The 22,102-nt window shown below is 46.0% G+C and overlaps 1 protein-coding gene across 1 annotated transcript in view; it reads right to left on the bottom strand.

The window, feature by feature from the left end:
* Positions 1-20,652, bottom strand: part of LOC143274627 (serine/threonine-protein kinase unc-51-like) — a 69,520-nt gene extending 48,868 nt beyond the window's left edge. Inside the window, exons 1-3 of the mRNA XM_076578497.1 lie at positions 20,306-20,652; positions 15,974-16,066; positions 15,245-15,295 (exon numbers count right to left, since the gene is read on the bottom strand). Of these exons, the coding sequence (XP_076434612.1) occupies positions 15,245-15,295; positions 15,974-16,066; positions 20,306-20,395 (234 nt within the window). The 5' untranslated portion in view covers positions 20,396-20,652. The remainder of the gene's footprint in view (positions 1-15,244; positions 15,296-15,973; positions 16,067-20,305) is intronic.
* Between the last annotated feature and the right edge of the window lie 1,450 nt (positions 20,653-22,102).

A 22,102-nucleotide genomic window follows, 5' to 3' on the forward strand; every position in this document is an offset into this window, starting at 1 on the left:
CTTTCATTTACCCCTCTCCTGACATACCCCCCTCACACACACACACACACACCACCCAACCCCAGTTCCTCCCTCAACTCCCATACCTCCATCTCTCACACACAACAGCAGTACTGATGATACAAATCAAAAGCAACATGTTGAACACGCAGGCACTGCAGTGTAACAGAGCAACTGAGAGCTTTAAATCATGCACAGAACCAGGTATAGGTGACTGACTGAATCTGGTTAATATTTAACCCTTCGCTGCTGAACCTTCATGAAATGAGGTCAGTGTAGCATGAATTTAAAGAACTACTTTATGTATACTTTTAAGCAGAGTATTTTATTTCACCAAACAAAATAATGCAAGCTGAAGAGGAAGTAGTTCAAATAAAGAATGGTGACCAGCATCCTGACATGGAAGTTCAGTCTAATCTCAGGCAACAGCCCTTCACTGATGAGCATTAATCAAGCCTCAAGGGAGGAGTTACTATCATTGTGTTGACAGGAAACCAACTTTTCATACCCCAGGCTATAGCAGTATGTGAACTATGAACAAAAAGGGTCGCCAACTAACAGACACCCCCTTGCCTTCAACTCCCACTCCCAACACCCACCCCTGCTTACTAACAACCGCTCTCTGGCCTGATGTTAATATGAGCAGGAAATAAGACACAAGTGATAAAGGTTCTTGTCAATTTCTGTACAGTAAATGAAACAAAAGTCTGTAATGTAAATGAAACAAAGGCAAGTGATAGGCCATATATTTTGTAGCAAAGACAAGTGATGACTTACCAATTTTTGACACAGTTCTAATGATGTTAATGATGTAATTCTTGACCACTACACTAAACTGCCTCCTCCCTCCTCCACCTCCCCCCTTATCACTCACCTACATCAATCAATTCATGTGCATACACATGCATGAACACACAAGCATGCACTGAGGAGAGGAGGAGGGGAAAAAGAGTGATTGGGGGAGGCAGGGGTGGGAATGTGGAGGGGGTCGAGTTTCATTTAAATTCACAATTGTGAAAAGGCATTATACAAAAGAACAAACACACACACACACACACACACACACACACATGTACACGAGAACAGGTGGAAAACATGATGTGGTGTCCACACAGGCACATGAATACAACAATTGTTACATGTTCATATACATCAACATATATATATAATATCATTATCAGTAAAGTAAAGATGTGAAATGGAAAATAGTGTCAAATCAAATCAATACAAGCCCTGCACCAATCTCATGGATCTCCACACTAAAATGATCAAGAGATCAATACTGATCTACTCAATGGACCCCAAAATCAGGCTAAATGCCTACAAACTTTTCACCAACCTCACATTACCCCTGTCATTTTGTTACCGGAAATCCACCCACAACAAAAAAAGTGAATAACTGACCAACCATGACATCAGCTGTCATCCACCCTCACTGGGCTGCTAACTGGTATTACTATGAAAATGGGTCTCTAATCTTAAGTACAAATGAGTCAGCTTGTATCATGGGTGTGTGAATGGGAGAATGGGTAATAACATAACCAAACATAAAGTTCTATTCAAGTAAAAGACAAAGCCTTACTAATCGGGTGTAACACATGCACAATGTAATACAAGAATTATAACAAATACCACAGTAAAATGTTGAAGACATAGTAGAATGCATCAATAGCACTAAGACTATTATAGTAAGAAATATGATATTATGACATTCCGCCTTTTCAAAGATTAGTAAATAAATGTTAAACCCATGAAGAGTAGTCTCATTATATTATTCATATATTATAATGATATACTGCATCCCATGTGCTTGACTTTGACATCAAATATATCCTGGTCATGACTATGAGTCATGCACAATGACACTGCAGTCTCTGTTTATTATCAGCTGACAGCTATGTTTGTCTGAATCCTGTACTTTTTATCATAGATTTTGTCTTGTATTCAATCCACCATCATTAGAACTGCTTGAAAAACAGATCTTTCTTTTCCTGCAATCTTGACAATTTTCAGCACAAAAAAACAAAACATAAAACAAACAGCAACAAAGAAATCTATTGCAAGGGCCTAAATCCACTAAAAAACAGAGCAAAAAAACAAAAACAAAAAAACCTATCGAAACATGGGGGGAAAAAATCTTAAATACTAACTTGTACCAGTGTTTGTTACAGTGGCAAAACCAAATCTGTACTTGTCAGGAAAAGAAAATGAAGGTGCCTGTGCCCATTGAGAACAGTACAAAATGAAGAATTCCCCACAACCCAGAAAAATATTTCTAAAAAGAAAAAGAAAATCCAAAATGCGGCCTTGGGATATATTAAAAAGAGTGAGAATAAAATCTTAAAGAACCAGAGGAAAAAACTTTCACTCAGAAAAAAAGTATAATGTAAATGCCTGTCCTAAGAGCCAGAAAGAAAAGTCTAATGCAAATGCCTGTGTCCTCTGAGCCAGAAAGAAAAGTCTAATGCAAATGCCTGTGTCCTTTGTCTGAGCCAGATGTGTCCACAGTCAACAATGTTCAGCCACACACACACACACACACACACAGACCTGTGTAGGCTTTGGGACTGCCCAACCTCTTACCTAAGCAGGAGATATTGCATCACACAGCCACAGGTTATAGATGGGACCCATGTCACTGATCTAAAAGTTGTGTTTGGATCAGTGGACTGACATCTGAGTGGTAACCAGGGCAAGTAACTAGCTGTGGACCACCATAGTGAAAACACCTGGCTGAAGGCAATAGCTTTGAATAACTTGACCTGTAGGGCTTTTGCTAGTTGGTGGTTAAACTCAACCCCAGTTCTGCTGACTGTAACCTTACCAACCATACTGACAGTTACCCCACCACATACACACTCTCTCTCTCCCATTCCCTCCATGAATGGGCCAAACTGAAGTGTTGGCCTGTGCTCTGAGTGTGTGTCAAATTGTAGGATACTGTGCTGAGTGAATGTGCATCAGTGTGTTAGAACTGAATGGTATTGTGTTGACTACATGTAACTAGGCCAGACAGTAAGAGTGAAGAGAAGAGATATTGACTGTATGTGTGTGGAGAAGAGAAGCTTATTGGCTGGTGTCAACAAAACGATTCTAATGGATGTATCTTGACATTTGTTTGCTAAACCTGCCAACAAAACGATTCTAATGGATGCAACTTGACATTTGTTTGCTAAGGGCTACAAAGATGAATACATTGGATGATTGCGATCGTGTTCTGTAGCACTGTCATTATAAAATTAATTTCATTGGGAAGGATGCAGCCCATCACAAACCATGTAAGTTATAATTATGTGCAAATGAAATATGCAAACAAAACTGTCACCAAAGAAGGAGGAGTTTGTATTATGCTCCATGTTTGGTGATACATATACTTACCATGTCAAACTGATGCAAACTAGGCCTATTGGTTTGCTCTGCTTGGCCAAATTTTGCGCGGCTAACAGTGAAAAGACGCCCCTTCTTGCCCGGTCCACTCTTAGCCAATCAAACGCCTCTAAAAGCTATTAGCGCTGAATCATTCCGTGGCCATCGAAGAAAATGACCCATGAGAACCACGGTGGAGACGTGGGGACGGACGGGCGGGCATTCGAGTTTGACATGGTAAGTATATGTATCACCAAACACGGAGTATAATACAAACTCCTCCTTTTGGTGTCATATACTGTACATGTCAAACTGATGCAGAATTTAAAGCAAATGGAGGAGGGCAACGCCTACTGGTTCGTATGGGGAGCCCTTGTAACTGAGACGGCAGTGTAAGCCGTGACATAGGAAATCCCCTTGGAACCGTCAGCCCTGGTCATACGGAAATCCCAGAGGTAGAAGTTGATGATGGGATTCTCAGACCGCCAGAAAGCTGCCTCCAAGACATGCTGCAGTGGCACTGAGTGCTGGAAAGCAGCCGAAGTAGCTATGGCCCGCACTTCGTGTGTTCTGGGATTAAGACAACTGATATCCTTGTGTGCATGAGAGCAGGCTGTACGAATGACTTGGGAAACCCAGTGGGAAATGGTGCCTGCAGCGATGTCTTTCTTGTAATTCTCATTGAGGGAGATGAGAAGACGCCTCTGAGAAGAACGCCTATGTTGAGACCTATCCCAATAGTATTTGAGACACCAAACAGGGCAGAGATGCCTGTCCTCATCATCTTGGGCAAAATATAAGACAAAGGTCTGACCCTCAGAGAGGGGGAAGGGACCTCGGGGTCTTGGTTCTTAGCCAGAAACTCTGGAAGGAAACGAAGAGTGATGGAACCATCTCTGTGGAAGGCCAGATCTTGTGGCATTCCACAAAGATCATGAATCTCGCTTCTATGACGGCCAGTGGCCAGCAACAGAAGGAAAGTGGTCTTGAGGGTGAGCAGGTCAAAAGGAATAGTCCCCAACGGCTCGAAGGGCTGTTTTCAAATGAAATCCAGCACCAGGAACAAGTCCCAGAGGGGCACTCTTCTGGGATTCCTAGCTTCCTTCAGAGAGGCACCCCTAGCCACCTCTCTGAGCAGGAAATCCACTTCAAAGGCGGGACCACCTAGCTGTTTGATTGTGGTACAGATGGCAGACCTGTACCCTCGCACAGAACTAGCAGACAGGTTGAGAACCGAGGAGCAGTGAGCCAGAAGGTTGGCCAGCTGCATGCTCGTAGGGTTAGTAGGGGGAATGTTCTGAGCTGCACACCAACGCAGCCATTTCTTCCAGCGAAAGTCATACAAAGTCTCCGTTCCCTCCCTCCTTGCTTTGGTGACTATGGAGAGGAGGTCAGAGGAGGCACCCCCCTGGGTCAGCGCAGCCGACACAGAGGCCGAACAAGGGGTCAAAGACTTCAATGGTGATGCTAACAGTTCTGACCGCACAGCAGCCACGCGTGCAGGTGGAGCAGTTGAGGATCGGAGTGAGGAATGCCCGAACGAGGCTGCCTCAGCAGATGAGGTTTGGTTTCCAGTTCCAGGGGTGGAACATGTGTCAGGGACTGAAGGACCGGAAACCAGGGCTGGGCTGGCCATTTCAGCGCAATGTGGATCAGCTGCGGGCGTTTCAACCTGGCTTTCCGTATCACCTTGGACAGGATTGGAAAGGGAGGAAACGCGTAGGCAATCAGACTGCTCCAGTCTAGAGAGAGAGCATCCACTGCCCACGCTTCTGGGTCGGCGACCGGAGAGACATAAGTGGGAAGTCTCTTGTTGAACTTTGTCGCAAAAAGGTCCACCATCGGCCGGAACCACCGTTCCCACACCCCCTGAAGGGTGTCCTTGTCCAGGGTCCACTCTGTGTGGATGACACTCTTGGACCTGCTGAGAGCATCTGCCAAGATGTTGTCTTTTCCTGCTATGTGTCTCGCTGAAAGCGCAATGCCCTTGCTGTGGCACCAACGGAGGAGAGCCTCGGTCCGCAGGGAGAGGTCTGCCGAGTGCGCTCCCCCCCCCTTTGTTCACGTAACATGCGACCGTCGTATTGTCCGTGAACAAGCAGATGGTCTTGCCAGTTGCCTCCCCCACGAAGTGCAGGAGAGCCCTGCGAACTGCCTCCAGTTCCAGAACATTGATGTGGCATAGGCGCTCCTCCGGGGACCAAGTCCCTGCTGCATGGAGTGAGTCCATGTGGGCTCCCCAGCCCAGGGAGGAGGCGTCTGTGAATTGTGCCACCTGAAGAGCAGGTGGGGCTATGGGCACCCCCTGTGTCCGAAGAGGGGTGGTTAACCACTCACCTCGAGGAACCACTCACCCAGACATATCAGGGTATGCCATGGCTGAGTGCTCTGGGACCACCGTAACCTCAGTGCCCTCTGAAGAGGGCGCTTGAGAACCCTGCCCTGGGGAATGAGAGGTGCCATGGACTCCATCATGCCCAGGAGGGAAGAAAGTGTCCGCGCTGTTGCTTGGGAGGAACGGCGCAAGTGGCTGAGGAGGCCTGCCAGACAGTCCCACCGATCTGGCGTCGGAGAGACTATCATACTCTGCATGTCGAATCTCATCCCTAAGAAGTCGAAGGACTGACTCGGGGACAGATCGCATTTCTCCTGGTTCATGATGAAGCCCAGTTGGGAGCAAAGTTCTAGAAGTCTGGCTGTATGACTCTGGCACAGGGCCTGTGACTGGGCCAGAATAAGCCAGTCGTCCAGGTACACACAGAGACGAATGGATTCTGACCGGACGATGGACACCAATTCCCGCACCACCTTGGTAAACAGGAAAGGGGCAAGGGACAGACCAAATGGGAGGGCTGAGAACTGGAACACCTTGTCCCTCCACACGAACCTCAGGTACTGACGGGATGCCGGATGGATGAGGATACGAAAATAAGCATCTTTCAGATCGATGGAGGTAGCCCAATCGCCCCGTTGAATGGTCTCCCGAATCTGTGCCTGTGTGTCCATCTTGAATCTGATTTTGGGATGAATCTGTTGAGGGGGGACAAGTCCAAGACTGGTCTCCACCCTCCCGAGACCTTTGGAATCACGAACAACCGGCCGTAAAAACCGGGGCCCGGGTCCGAGAGTTGTGATATCGCCCCTATGAGGAGTAGGTGCGATATATCTTTCTCTAAGACGCTCTCCTGCTCCATCGAGCTGGGCACATAAGGAGGAGGAGTGGATCTTAGAGGGGGGCGGTCCTCCGCCCAAGGCAGCATGTACCCTGACTCTAGCACCGATACAATCCAGTCGTTGAGTCCCAGAGTACGCCACTGATATGCATGCCGGGACAAGTTTCCCACTTGGAGGGGCTGAACGACTGGCGGTGCTAAATTGGAGCCCAGTCATTGGGGGTGCTGCCTTCTGGCCTTAGGCATGGCCGGTCGGCTTGGACGGACATGAGGTGGTTTGTTCCTCTGCCGCTGATTCTGCGCACGCCGCTTTGACTTAGGTGGCGTGGTATATGGAGGGGCCCTGGTGGCGGGTCTCTTCAATGGCAGAGAACCCTGGCACCCCTGGGAGGTGTGGGCTAAATATGAGGCCACCTCCCTGTTTGTCTCTGCCCTGTGGCTGACAAAATGGGACGCATACTGGCTGAAGAGGGAGTGCTGCTGTGCTGGGATGGACCGCAGGGCAGCCCTCTCCTCTACTGATGATAAGACTGAATTGATGATAACGTGTCCAAAGAAGTTTCGTCAACATCCTTCCTTTCCTGACTCTGTTCTGATCAATAGCACACCTGTTTCACTTTCTCCCTCTGTTCGCAGTCTTGGTGTAATCCTAGACCAGTCTCTTTCCTTCCAACAGCACATTTTGAATATCTGTAAAGTTGCCTATTTGGAACTGCGTAGAATCAGCTCTATCCGCCACTATCTCTCAACCGATGCAACCAAGACACTTGTATGCTCTCTGGTTCTCTCAAGATTAGATTACTGCAACTCTCTTTTGGCCGGCCTTCCCAAATATCTGTTAGACAGACTCCAACGAATTCAGAATAACGCTGCCAGACTCATTTGCAGAGCTTCTAAATTTGACCATGTTTCTCCTCTCCTTCAGTCTCTCCACTGGTTGCCTGTTTCTGATCGAATAGACTATAAGCTATCCACTCTGACCTTTTCTGCAGTCAACGGATCTGGCCCCAAGTATCTTTCTGAACTCATCCATATCTATACCCCGTCTCGCCAGCTCCATTCTTCCTCTGATACTCGACTTCTCAGGATACCTCACGTCAGAAGTAAGACCTATGGACACAGATCGTTTTCTTTTCAATCGCCAAAGACGTGGAACAAGCTCCCTGATAACCTCCATCATTCTGATTCCCTCGTATCTTTTAAATCTCGTCTCAAAACTCACCTTTTCCCTCAGCAATAAGTTCAATCATGGCAGGTCCACTTCCTTTGTGTTGGCTGTGCTCGACTATGTGTGTATACATATTCTTCACCTTTTCCCTCAGCAATAAGTTCAATCATGGCAGGTCCACTTCCTTTGTGTTGGCTGTGCTTGACTATGTGTGTATACATATGCAGTCAGGTCATTAGATCTGCTACTGGTAACCTGAAATCCAGTACAACCTGTTCAGGGTCGGGTTGCCGGCGACTAAACCGGCACTCCCACTGCTCCCTTCCGGGACTGGTGAGGCGGGTGGCTAGACACCCTTATGGAGATCCATAAAAGGGCGTCGGCTCAGGAGAGCCACCGACGGCCATCTAGCTCCACTGTGCTGTGTGCATGCCACACGCAGTTGGCCCCCGGGGTGTGTCTACCCATGCATGCGAAGTCTGGATCCGGCAGAATCTGCGAAAGAAACCTATCGGTTCAACGGAGAGGAAGGCGGTTACAGCAACGCACTGTGGAGTGCAGAGAGCAAGATGAGACACCGAAAGGATATCTTGGTCATCCACTGCATCCGTGCTCATCCTCCAGTCGTCTCGACTTAGTCTTGCCACTGGAAATTGGTGGACCCGGACGAGAGGGTGAGGTCGACGTTGCGCAACTCCTCTTCACTTTAAACAAACTCATCGCGCAAGTCATCAGTCATCCAAAATGACCTTTCATCCTTCATCATTTCATCACCCCCAAGTCCTGTGGCGACAGGCGAGCGACGAAACGACAGGTGTGAGTACACTGGCAGTCGCAGCCGCAGACCTGCACGCAGGCGGCTCAGGCCATAGGGTCGTTCTTCGTCGACAGGAGCAGCGATGGAGCTCGGCAGCCGTCTGAGCAGCCCTCTTTAGGAATGCACTGCTCACCTCCCTGGCATGAGGAAGGGGCTAGAAAAGGTGCCCTAAAAATTGCCTGCTCCATATCACCCTGGCCAGCATACCGCAGCTGGCGGGAACCCTACATCAGCGGTCGAAACAAAAAGAAAGAAAAGAAAAAAACAAGGATCGTTCCTCTCACCATTGGTGCTTGGAACATAAGGACTCTCCTGGACAGAGATAACGCGGACAGACCCCAAAGGAGAACGGCACTAGTTGCATCCGAACTTGCCAGATACAACATTGACATCGCAGCCTTGAGTGAGACTCGGCTTGCAGGTGAAGGCGAGCTCTGTGAACGGGGATCTGGTTACACCTTCTTCTGGAGTGGACGAGGAAGCGAAGAGCGACGTGAGGCTGGCGTTGGTTTTGCAGTAAAAACAGCACTTGTCAGCAAGCTAGCTGGAATCCCAAAGGGAGTCAACGATAGGCTTATGACCATGAAACTCCCACTGGCATCTGGCCAGAAGCACCTCACCATTGTCAGTGCCTACGCCCCAACCATGACCAACCCGGATGAAGTGAAGGCGAAGTTCTACGAGGACCTTCACTCTGTCATTGCTGCTATCCCTAAAGCAGACAAGCTCATCATTCTTGGGGACTTCAATGCTAGAGTTGGCTCTGACTACATCTCCTGGGATGGAGTGATTGGAAAGCACGGTGTGGGCCACTGCAACCCAAATGGATTGCTTTTGCTTCAGACTTGTGCAGAGCACGAACTGCTGATAACCAACACAGTTTTATGCCTCCCTACCCGTAACAGGACGTCATGGATGCACCCACGCTCAAAGCATTGGCATCTTATCGATTACGTCATCGTCAGGAAAAGGGATAGGCAAGATGTACGTGTAACAAAGACCATGTGCGGCGCCGAGTGTTGGACAGACCATCGCCTTGTAGTCTCGAAGCTGAATATTCGAATCCAGCCCTAGAGACGCCCCCAAGGCCAGAAGGCTCCAAAACGGCTTAACATCGCTAAGCTGAAAAACATAACCATCAAACAGTCCTTTGTGGAGCTGCTGGAAGATCGTCTGGAATCCGCCTCTCTGGACAACCAGAATGTGGAGTCTGACTGGAGGACCCTGCGTGAGCTGATCTATAGTACAGCTTCAGAGACCCTGGGACCCATGACCAGAAAGCACAAAGACTGGTTTGATGAAAACTGTGATGAAATCAAGCAGCTTCTGGATGAGAAACGCCATCTGCATCAAGCCTACCTGAGCAACCCAAAGTCCACATCAAAAAAGGATGCGTACGATGCCATCCGCAGGACTGTTCAGCAAAAGTTACGCCAGATGCAGGATAAGTGGCTGAGTGACAAAGCTGATGAGATCCAGGGATATGCTGACAGGCACGATATGAAGAGGTTCTATGATGCCTTAAAAGAAGTCTACGGCCCCACATTCTCAGGATCATCCCCCCTCCTCAGTGCAGATGGGAATACCTTGATCACCGACCGAAAATTCTTGAACGCTGGGCTGAGCACTTCAACAGTGTCTTAAATCGCCCTTCCTCCATAAATGATGAAGCCATAGACCGTCTCCCACAAGTCCCCATCAACGAAGCACTGGACGATCCGCCAACACTTCTTGAGACCCAGAAGCACCTGGCTCAGACTCCATACCAGCAGAGGTCTACAAGGATGGAGGCACTGTGCTGACTGAGAAGCTCCATCAGCTGTATTCACTCATGTGGAAAGAAGAGACGATCCCCCAGGATTTCAAAGATGCATCTATCATTCACTTGTACAAGCGAAAGGGGAACCGGCAAGCCTGTGATAACCATCGGGGCATTTCCTTGCTCTCCATCGCAGGCAAGATACTTGCCAGGATCCTACTAAACCACCTCACAGCACACCTTGACCAAGGTCATTTGCCTGAGAGCCAATGTGGATTTCGGAAAGAGCGCGGAACCACCGACATGGTGTTTGCTGCAAGGCAGCTGCAAGAGAAATGTCAGGAGCAAAATGCTGATCTGTTCTCCACCTATGTCGACCTCACTAAGGCCTTCGACACCGTGAGTAGAGAGGGACTGTGGAAGATCATGGCCAAGTACAGATGCCCTCGGAAATCTATTTCCTTGGTCAGCCAGTTCCATGAAGGCATGCAGGCTCGAGTCCAGGACAATGGCGAAACATCTGCTCCTTTTGCTGTCACAAATGGTGTCAAGCAAGGCTGCGTCCTGGCTCCAACGCTGTTCAGCCTCATGTTCTCTGCAATGCTTACTGATGCCTTCAGAGATGGCGATGTTGGAATCGGCCTAAAGTACCGAACAGATGGCAAGTTGTTTAACCTCAGAAGGCTTCAAGCAAAAACGAAGGTCATGACAGACATCATCAGAGACTTTTTGTTTGCTGATGATTGTGCCCTCAACGCTGGATCTGAAGCTGACATGCAACTCAGCGTCGACAAGTTTGCCACTGCCAGCAGGAACTTCGGCCTTACCATCAGCACGAGGAAAACTGAAGTTCTCCATCAGCCAGCCCCGGGGAAACCCTACGTTGAGCCCAACATCACAGTCAACGGTCAGAGACTCAGTGCGGTGGAGCGGTTCACATACCTTGGCAGCACACTGTCACGAAATGCGACCATCGACGATGAAGTGAACGTCAGGATTGCAAGAGCAAGAGCAACTTTTGGCAGACTCAGTGCAAATGTCTGGAACAGAAGAGGCATTAGTCTTGAGACCAAGCTAAAGGTCTACGGAGCAGAAGTTCTCCCCACACTACTGTACGCCTGCGAAACTTGGACAGTGTACCAACGACATGCCAAGAAGCTGAACCACTTCCACACAACATGCCTCAGGAAGCTACTGAACATCAAGTGGCAAGACAGGACCCCAGACACAGAGGTGCTTGCAAAAGCCACCCTTCCCAGCATCTTCACCATCCTGATGCAGTCCCAGCTTCGCTGGGCTGGACACGTGGCGCGCATGCCAGACCATCGGCTGCCCAAAAGGCTCTTCTATGGCGAGCTGCAACAAGGGAAGAGATCACACGGAGGTCAGAAGAAGCGCTTCAGAGATACTCTGAAAGTCTCTCTTAAAGCGTTTGATATCAACCCTGACTCCTGGGAGGAATCTGCAGTGGACCGTGACAAATGGCGCGCTGCTGTGCACAAAGGCGCCAAGTTGTGCGAGGCCAACAGGACTGCTGCAGCTGTTCAGAAGAGGCAGGCCAGAAAGTCACGGGCAAACAGGCTCCCTGACAATGATATGCCTGTCTTTGTCTGCCCCAACTGTCAGCGAACATTTCGTGCACAGATCGGACTATTCAGCCATCTGCGCATTCACAGATAGATTCATGAGCATCCTCCCCCCCACCCCACCACCACCCTCCCCCAGCTGGATGACAACGATGGTCATCATCGATCTCGATGGACACACCACCACCACCATACATATGCATGTGTACATAACTACATGCATGTATATGAATGTGTATTGTGTGTGCGTGTGCGTGTGTTTATGTAAGTTTGTGCCTGCCTATGTTTGCGTATGTGTTAGGGTAGCTGTTAGATACACATGTATGTTAAAATGTATGTATGCAGCGTGTGCGTGCATGCGTGCGTGTGTGTAGTCACATTTTGGTGTGTGTATGTAACATAGATATGATGTTTTATGTTAACAAAAGCGTTTTTGTAAAGCACCTAGAGCAGATTTCTGGATAGTGTGCTATATAAGTATCCATTATTATCATTATTATTATTACTGGAATGTTAGAGAGGCGGAGAACGGCATCACGCCGCGCTAGCACAGTACTGAAGTGAAGGCTGGTAGCTGTGTCTGCAGCTGCTGTGAGACCAGAAGCTACCCTATTGCCAAAAGTGTTTCACCTCGGGTCGGTGAAGAGACCAGGCGGGACAGAGGAAGGAGACCCCGTGTCCTGATTAACCAGACGTTGTTCCCACAGCTCATTGGCCCTGTGGAGGAACGCGTCAAAGAAGGTATAAGCCGTGGAAACCTCAAGGAGGTAGCGGCGGGCCAATTTGTCCCACTCTGCTAATGTTTTAAAGGAAAGAGTAGCTGAGGTGGGGAAGGTGGTGCGCTGTGAGACCAACATCCTGTCCTGCGCGGAGGGCTCTGCTTCCCTGCAGGCAGGGTGCTTCTGTGTGTACCTCCCTTGGAGGAATCTTTAAGGAACTTGCCCGGGGAAAAAGCGCCCGGGGCAGAGAGGGACTCCCTGCCTGGAGGAGGGATGGAAGCAGCACCCCTGACAGTGCAGGCTGGCTTATTAAGCTATTCCTGAGCCATTTCTGGCACTCTGAGTGGCTTTGTGGTTCTGGAGTTAGAGTCACATGGCCGAAGGAGGGTCAAGGGTAACAAAATAGCCTGAGGGACTGATTCGGCATGCGTGACCCTATTGGGGAGGGTCAGTTCGAGCTCGGCAAAGTCCGAGTTTGGTTCAGGCTGGTCCCTAGAGAGGCGTGGGCTCAATCTGTCCCCCTGGGATGGGGGCGAAGGGTGCTCATCCACTTGTTTGTCCTCATCCGAAGACAGGGGCTCCCACTCTTGTTCGCAGTCCATCCCCTGCTGGGTGCCATCCCAAGTGAATGTACCCACTGGGGCATCCTGTGAGCTGTGGTCAGCCAAGCGGGATGAGCTGGGATGATCCCGAGCAGGGACCATGGCCACAGCTGTTATGTCCTTGACGCCTGAAGCGGGTGGGGAGCGTGTGGACTGTAGGTCCAACCATGCTTGGGATGGTGGGTGCCACACCTTCTCAGAGAGGGCGTCCCTGGATGCAAGAGGGACCCAAGAGTGCTGTGAGGGGACAAACACCCACTCATCTCCCTGTAGGACCGAGGGCTGGGTAGGTGGGAACTGCAGGCTCCCCGGGCTAAGCGGGGCCCCTTGGCAGCCATCAGTCCTGACAAGGAGGCCGTTGTGACCATGGAGGTACCCTGTGGGTTGACAGAGGACCGATTTGTGGACTGAGTGGCAATATTGGTGGAGGAGCTCGACCTGACTGACAAGAAGTCGACTGCACTTGTCGGGGTTGTGTGTGTCACTCTGTGAGATGTGCTGGGTTGGGTCCGGTGGGGAGCGGACAAGGGGTTGGCCCCTCGTATTCCTGGCAACCCAGCGTGCACCATAGGTGTGCCCCAGTACAGGTAGAATGGGGGTAACCACCCGTGGGCACTAGCCATCCTGTGACCCCAACCCCAAGGGTCACTGGCGCCTTGACCTCCATGAAGGGAAAAACCTGGCCAAGTCGGAGGGAGGTCAGGTCTGACTTGGGTGTCAGTCCCGCCTGAAGACGAGTGGGCTGACTGCCCGGAACCGCCTGACACGCGCAGGCCTCCCCCAGCAGGGGAGACCAGCCGGATAGCAGGAAGTCCTGCAGAGCAAGTTGCCATGCACCCTGAATCCCCTCCTGTGGGGAGACTGGGGTGGCTTGGCCCAGGGTGGGCAAAGTAGAGGTCCCCCCCCCACACCCCCCCAGAACCAAATTTTTCTCACCCCCCCAGGAGGAGGTGGGGGAGGGGGTCGACAGAGAAGGGAGGAAGGGGAACAGCAATGGGGCCCCTGAGGGCCGTCTCCGAGTGGGGACCCGGGTAACGGCCAGGCGCGGCCTCCCCTTTGGAGTTCGCGCCTAGCTGCAAGTCCCCACCGCCAAGAGAGGACTTGCCACTCCCCCCTCTCCCTGCCTTGCGCTGGGACACCTTGGGAGGCGACGCTCGTACCCCTTTCCCCCCGGTCCCCTTCATGACCGTTTTACTGGTACGAGAGTCGCCTCCGCAATCAGCGTCTAAAGACGCATCGCCGCGGTCCGTATCAGGAGGAATCATGAGCTCCGGGCCTGGGAGAGTCTCTTGCTGAGTCCCAGCCTCATGATCCCTGCCTTCGTGGGATGGCATACGAGGCATGGTACCCGCGCTTACGCACCCAGCGAAAATCCGACCACCAACAGAGAAAGGAAAGACAGGATCGACTTAGAGGTAGAGAAAAACGAACGAATTGAGGGGGCCGAGTCGAATCGAGTACACAGAATGTAAGAATACAATACAGACAAGCCGCATGCAGCAAAGTAAGGCCAAATGAATACGCTTAATAGCCAAAAAAAGCGTAAGACGAGACAGAGTGTAAACCTGACAAGATGGTGTGGAGAGCCTTGGCCAAAGGAATGATTCAGCGCTTATAGCTTTTAGAGGCGTTTGATTGGCTAAGAGCGGACCGGGCAAGACATCATCTTTTCACTGTTAGCCGCGCGAAATTTGGCCAAGCAGAGCAAACCGATAGGCCTAGTTTGCATCAGTTTGACATGGACAGTATATGACACCAAACAATGTTTTAACCAACAAAATCACCTCTCCGGCAAATGAAATGATGAAAGACTTTCACATTGAGTGCAAAACATAGCAGCCTTCTATGCCTTGAGTGATTAAAAAAAAAAATTTTGGATTTTATAAATATTAATGAGATCCATCTAAGTATAAAAAAAAAAGAAAAGAAAAAAAAGAAGCCATTTCCCATAGTATCCAGTCTCATTTAGTCAATGCATACTAGAATTTTTTTTTAATATACCAGTATCATTGGTACAGAAACTGTTTGTTCATCATTTGAATAACATTACTTACTTTGACATGCAGAAGTTGCACCAGGTTCTCATGCTGGTAAACAGACAGCTCCTGTAACAGAATAATTTAAAATTAATTGTTTCTAAAAAAAATTCTATATTTTTAAGTTTAGCTCCTTGTGAATGGAGAGTCACCACTCTTTACTATAAATGTATTTGATAATCATTTGTTCTCCTGGCCTCATTGTATATTCATTTTGAGCTCATGAGAGTTTATGTTAGAAGAAAGAGAGAGGAAAACCACAGCAGCCAAACAACACTGACAATTTGTTGACTTCACATATCGTCAATCAAGCTGACATCACACGCATATGCATACAAACATGCATGCATTGCATGCATGCACATACTCATTCAGATTCATATGAGCAAGACAAAGACAGACAGAAAGGAAACCTGTAAAAATGTAGAATAATATACAAAATGTAGAATAATATACAAACCACACACACACACCACTATCATTATATAGTGACATGCAGACAAAAACACACACACCACACACCACTATCATTATATACTGACATGCAGACAAAAACAAACACATGCATGTTCACAAAACGCACACATAGGTACACACCACACACACATATTCATGCATGTATGCACATGCAATGATGCTTGCATTATTCTCTTGTGATTATTAGATGATATGCCAAGCTTCACACACAAAATTTAAGACTATGGTTTTACCATGATTTAAAGAAATCAAAATACACAAAATACCCACCCTAAGCACTTTGATTTCCTTGGCCAGCAGTTCTTTGGATTTGTTCAGCTCCTTCTTTTTGATGTATTTGATTGCCACTGGATATGTAGGATCCTGCACACAGTTTCTCTCCACATCACACTATGCACAATGATAGTACCTCTCTGCATCATACTTTATCATTTCTTACAGCATAGCTGCACACACTATAAAACAAACACAGCAAGCACACTCAACTGAAATTCTCTCTGCATAACAGAGAGAGAGGGAGAGAACTGGGCAGAGAAAAGGAAAAAATGAATGACATTGACTGATTGAGACAATATCTTATAATGTGCCAGAAGTGCCATCAGGCTGAAGTTTCAAGCAAGAAAATAATTTGCAAAGCATAATTACCTCTGACTCTTAATATCACTTCAAATTCAATACACTTCCAAAGGTAAGTAAGGAAATCACACACATGCACCCCACACTATGTACATTGACATAGTTTCTCTCTGCAGAGTCTCATCACATACATCAAATGATTTCTCTCCTCATCCACACATTAGTTATTACTGTATGAAATTATCCACATCACACACTAGGTTCACAATGTTTTTTCTCTCTACAAAAAGTAATGCACTATTTGTAAAGTTTCATGTAGCTCTCTTATATTATATAATATATAATATATATAGTACAGTTTCTCTAGGCTTGCGTAATCAATGTCAGTAGTCTAGTATATGAACACACTTTTTTTCTTTGACACCACAATGATGCATTTCCCTCAGGAATATATCACACTACTGCTGATACAAGACTGAGTTGTTAGAGTCTGTCCACAACGCACAAGGTGCATATGATCAATCTCTAAATCATTTTAGAGAAATATAACTTGTTTAGTTAATATGTAGTGAACCAACAACGATGATAGAAAGCATAACATAACTTCCAATGACTAGCTTCAATTCACAGCACATCAAGTGACATGAAATTCTCACACTATTGATTATGTCTATAGTTTAGTATGGCATGCAAGAAAACATGGGTTCACAACACATGGACTCAGAACTGTGAAACAGTTGCCCTCTCAGTCTCAACAATCCCAGAAGGATGATTTCAGTTGTCAGAAGCGGATTTCTGTCTTGAAACACACCATATGAAGAACCCACTCTTTTTTCTCACACAAGTCTAATTATTGAACAGAACCATAAGCCCTTCTAAATACAGCAGAAGCTTTCTATTCGTTCAGTTTGCTTTGAAGTGGAAAATTCCAGTGGAAACAACTACTACCAGTACTAGGTCTTATTAAATCAACACTAGAACTAAAGAAAGCAGATTACTTTAAAAAGTCTATACATATTCTATCTTCCAATTCTAACATAAGAACACATGAACAAGAACACAGCATAACTGGCACTGACAACAAATTATATCGATTGAGGTATTCTGTGAGTTTATATTTTGAATTCAAATAAACTCTTAACACTTAGTAACTTAGTTTCATAAACTTGTATTATTACTTTCAATCAGTTGGTGATCTCATTTATAGTAGTAAATCACAAAATGGATCATAATGTTTTTATGATTATTTTCCTTTGACACCATAAATATTTAATGAACTAGTAAATGAGAAAAAAACATATAACAACAAATGACAAGACAGCAAGAGAGAAAAATCAATACACCATCATTAAAATTTGATGTGCATAGTACTAAGTAATAGTAGCATACATCAAATTAACTACTGATAGTGATATGAGCACTTGCACAATACAGACTTTGTAAATGTGCACCAACATACCTTACAATAATTGAGACTGTTTTCACCTTGAATGGTCAGAATCATCAGCAGATACCACTTTTTAACAAAAATTACATTTAGAAATTCCATGATATCCATATAACTTATAAGTAATGATACTTTGTCAATTTAGTTAAAGATCACTTCCATCATTGTATCAAAAATATGTTCAGTCGCCTAAATGTGAACACATCAGTCATGCTGGAGAAACCATCCCCAGTTACAATCAAACTACAGCTTTGTACTTGACCATTAACTGGTTTGGGTTTGTAACATTTGAAACAGTGTTCTGTATCGTACTAGTATTCCAGAAAACATCAAATATTAATTCTTGTAAATTGATTTTGCACAGTATGGACATGTTTATTTTAGGCTTGTATCCAAGATGCAGTCAGTCTTGTGGAAAACAATGCTTCACAAGGCAAGGAAATTTTGGGTGGCCAAGCTGCAAATTCGTATCATGTAGTTACCAGTAAGTACCTCTCAATTAGCACACAGCAAGAAGTATGAATTTGTGCATTATAGAGAACAACACAATACAGAAACTCTGATAAAGTAAATTTCAACAAAAGCAACAAAAGTCTTTTTCAAACAGCAACGACATAAACTATATAAAGCATAAAGTTAAAGACATATCAATACAATACTACCGTAAAATTAAAGATCCTTATGGATAACCAATGCTAGGAGTGGTACAAACAGTAAAAATACATAACTGGATCACAAGTTATGGAATACATCATGGTGATCAATCACTCACATACAATGCTAATAATATAATAACTTAATTATTAACTTTCAAACCCTCCTTGAAAAGATGAGAAGTGCGAACAATTTTATCTGTTTGCTTTTTTTTTTTTTTTTTTTTTGACTAATTTTTAACTGAGGCACGTTTCTTAGCCTACATGCTACCAAGTGGCTTACCAAGTTCTTGCGAGACACGATAGGAAGGTGTGTTTCTTTTTACCACCTCGCGGCATGAGTGGCTAGGTTCTCACGAGTCGAGGCTTGGTAGCCTTCTGAGAAACTTTACCGTGAGGTAAGTTATAATTGACTACCTGCCTCACATTCATTTCATTGCACATGTACTCCTTGCCCTCGCCACTCCCTTTCTCGTAACTAGCGGCCAAGTCTGCCAGCAATTAAGAAACGCGTCTCTGATCTGTTTAAATTAAATGGTAACTCACAGTATAAGCAACTGCAATGCGTTCCATTCAAAAATACTTATTAAGTTATTTAATTTGACAAATGTCATAAGAGACTTTCAAATTCAGAAATTTCAAGAACTAAAGTGATCTCATAAAATGTATGGTATCTGGTGTGATTTGTAAAATGTTTGTGTGCTATATTCAAAGAATTTGTAATCTAACATCTTTTTTTGGTAGACCACATTTTTATACAGTGCATTTAGGCATCATAATGCACTAATCAATTTGATGTCTGCAATAAAATGACATAAAGCTACAAATCAGACAAAGAGTAAAACAAATTCATCAACATATTATATCTGTGAATGATAAAAACAAGGAAAGGGGTTTACATCCTCATAATTATATGGACATGTGTATGTACACATTCACCTACACAAGTGCAGAGAGGGAAGGGGGTGGGGGAGGTGCTATTATCTGCAGCTACTTTCAATTTCTCCACATGGGCAAACTAGTTTTAGAGCAGACAGGAATCCAGACCCCTGACGGGATATGCAACAGTGGGCCACACATATGAAGGGTCTATATCCCACCTGCCCACCCAAATCCCCTGATGACAGAAGTTTTGCTGTTTCCTGTCCCCTAAATTCTAATTATGAAATGTTTCTTTTAATAAAATGAATTTGGTCAACCAGTGGTAGATAACATCTGAAGATCCAGGTAAAGACAACTGTACATAAGACTTTCCCTGTGTCAGTACACAAGACTTTCCCTGTGTCAGTGTTCATTTGCCTGACAGCTTGGGTAATGACAGCTGAGCTTACCACTGGCTGAACAAGCAATTTGTGATCTCCCTTGCATCCATTTGTAACATGAGGAGCAAAGCTGCGGTATTCTGTTATCATCATAATAGTCATATCTATTTTTCCTTATATATCTCATCTTGTTTTTCTTGTTCTTTACACCAACCTTCGAGAGCAGCTTTGGGAAATCACTGTAATAGACTTGATTGTTCTCCCGTTATGACTGAAAAACACCAATAAATCGCGATTGGTGTCTTTGAATCACTTGCCGAGATACCCAGTAAGTTTATAAGAAACGAAACTGCAGTTTTTGTTTCTACTGCAAGTCGCAAGCTGGGCCACATGCTTCAAGACTGATATTAAAATTGGTCAGAAGCGACTGGAAACTGAAACAAAGACTTAACAAGTGACACTTGCAATCGTGTGATCAACAACCGATTTGGGATAACACTCATACAGGTAACTGTTACTAATCTGAAAATGAAAATTATCAGGAAAACGCTTTTTTCCACTTTACCTATATCCGAAGTATGTGAGGACGTGGAGAATCTTTGACACTAAAATACAAAAAAAAAAAAAAAAAAAAAAAAAAAAGTGATGAAAAATAGCCACTCACCTGCTTTCGACAGCCTTTGAATACCATCGCAAAGGCGCCGTGTCCAATAATATCTTTTTTGTCGTACTGGTAATCTCCGACAATATCCATATTTAATGCTAATCGACTTAACTATCAAAACGGGAATTAATTTTAAAGGCTGGAACCGTACGAACTGTCTCTTGCGCTCTTCAGTTCGTATTGAAAACGCATTTCCTACCACCTGATTATGTTTGGGTTCTAGCCTCTGAACGCTTTTCTAAATGCATCGAAAATAAGTACTCTACTCGACATTTCCTTTTCTTAATACGAAGGAAGGTATAAAGGGATAAGTAACTACAGTGACAGAAGGTGTTCGTATCCTAAATGTTATTTCCTTCTTTCAGTCACAACAAAAACTGTTTTCTAAAATAATGGACAAAAGGCTGCTTGGTCTATATATTATTCCACGACCTTCAAAATAGTTCTCAGCTGACGGAGAGATCTCACGAGAATCGGGTTATGTTATTGTTTTGATGGAACGCGCGTTTCACAGGCCCATGTTCTTTTTCATATATTTGTCTGGAAAATTGTTTATCTACCATTTATGTCAGTTTTGATAAAGTTATCACGCAGAATATATTGCTGGTGGATACCATACGTAGTTTGTGCCTTTGTGTGTGGTTTGTGGTGTGACCACGCGCGCTCGCACAAATGTTAGTGCGCAAGGGCAGGAATGTTTGCAAAAGATCAATGAGGTGTCAAAGCGTGTCTATTTATAGCATAGTGGTGGTGGGGAGGGGGGGGGGGGGGACGATCCGCTGATGGTGGGGAAAGCGAGAGTGGGCCTATACATATATATTAAATGCTTCAGAAAAAAGGGAAGCGTTTTCATACATGTGTTAACTGAATGGAGACAATAACACAAACAATGTACACAGCGTAAAAGTAAAGACATAATGGTGCCATTATTTAAGTCATTAGTCAGGCCAGTCTTAGAATATGGGAATGTTGTTTGGAATACGGGTTTAGTGAAACATATAGACAGTATTGAAATTGTTCAACGAAGATTTACTGAAAGAATCATTGGCTTTGCTGATATGGACTATGAAAGTAGTTTGGTGTCATATACTGTACCATGTCAAACTGATGCAAACTAGGCCTATGGTTTGCTCTGTTTGGCCAAATTTCGCGCGGCTAACAGTGAAAAGACGCCCCTCTTAGTCTGGCCCGCTCTTAGCCAATCAAACGCCTCTAACAGCTATAAGCGCTGAATCATTCCTTTGGCCAAGGCTCTCCATGCCAACTTGTCAGGTTTTCGCTCTGTCTCGTCTAACGCTTTTTTTGGCTATTAAGCGTTTTCATTTGGCCTTATTTTGTTGTATGCGGCTTGCATGTGTATTGTGCTTACATTCTGTGTACTCGTTTCGACTCGGCCCCCTCGATTTCTTCGTATTTTTCTACCTCTGAGTCGATCCTGTCTTTCCTTTCTCTGTTGGGGATCGTATTGTTCGCTGGGTGCTTACGCGCGGTACCATGCCTCGTTTGCCATCCTACGAAGGCAGGGATCATGATGCTGGCAGAGATACTCGCCAAGAGACTCTCCCAGGCCCGGAGCTCATGATTTCTCCCGATAGGGACCGCGGCGATGCGTCTGCAGACGCTGATCGCGGAGGGGACGCTCGTCCCGATAAAACGGTCATGAAGGGGACCGGGGGGAAAGGGATTCGAGCGTCACCTCCCGAAGTGTCCCAGCGCGAGGCGGGTGGAAGGGGGAGTAGCACGTCCTCTCTTGGTGGTGGGAACTTGCGGCTGGGTGCGGACTCCCAAGGGGAGGCC

This window comes from Babylonia areolata, chromosome 29, assembly GCF_041734735.1.
Source record: "Babylonia areolata isolate BAREFJ2019XMU chromosome 29, ASM4173473v1, whole genome shotgun sequence".
NCBI classification, from domain to species: Eukaryota; Metazoa; Mollusca; class Gastropoda; order Neogastropoda; family Buccinidae; genus Babylonia; species Babylonia areolata.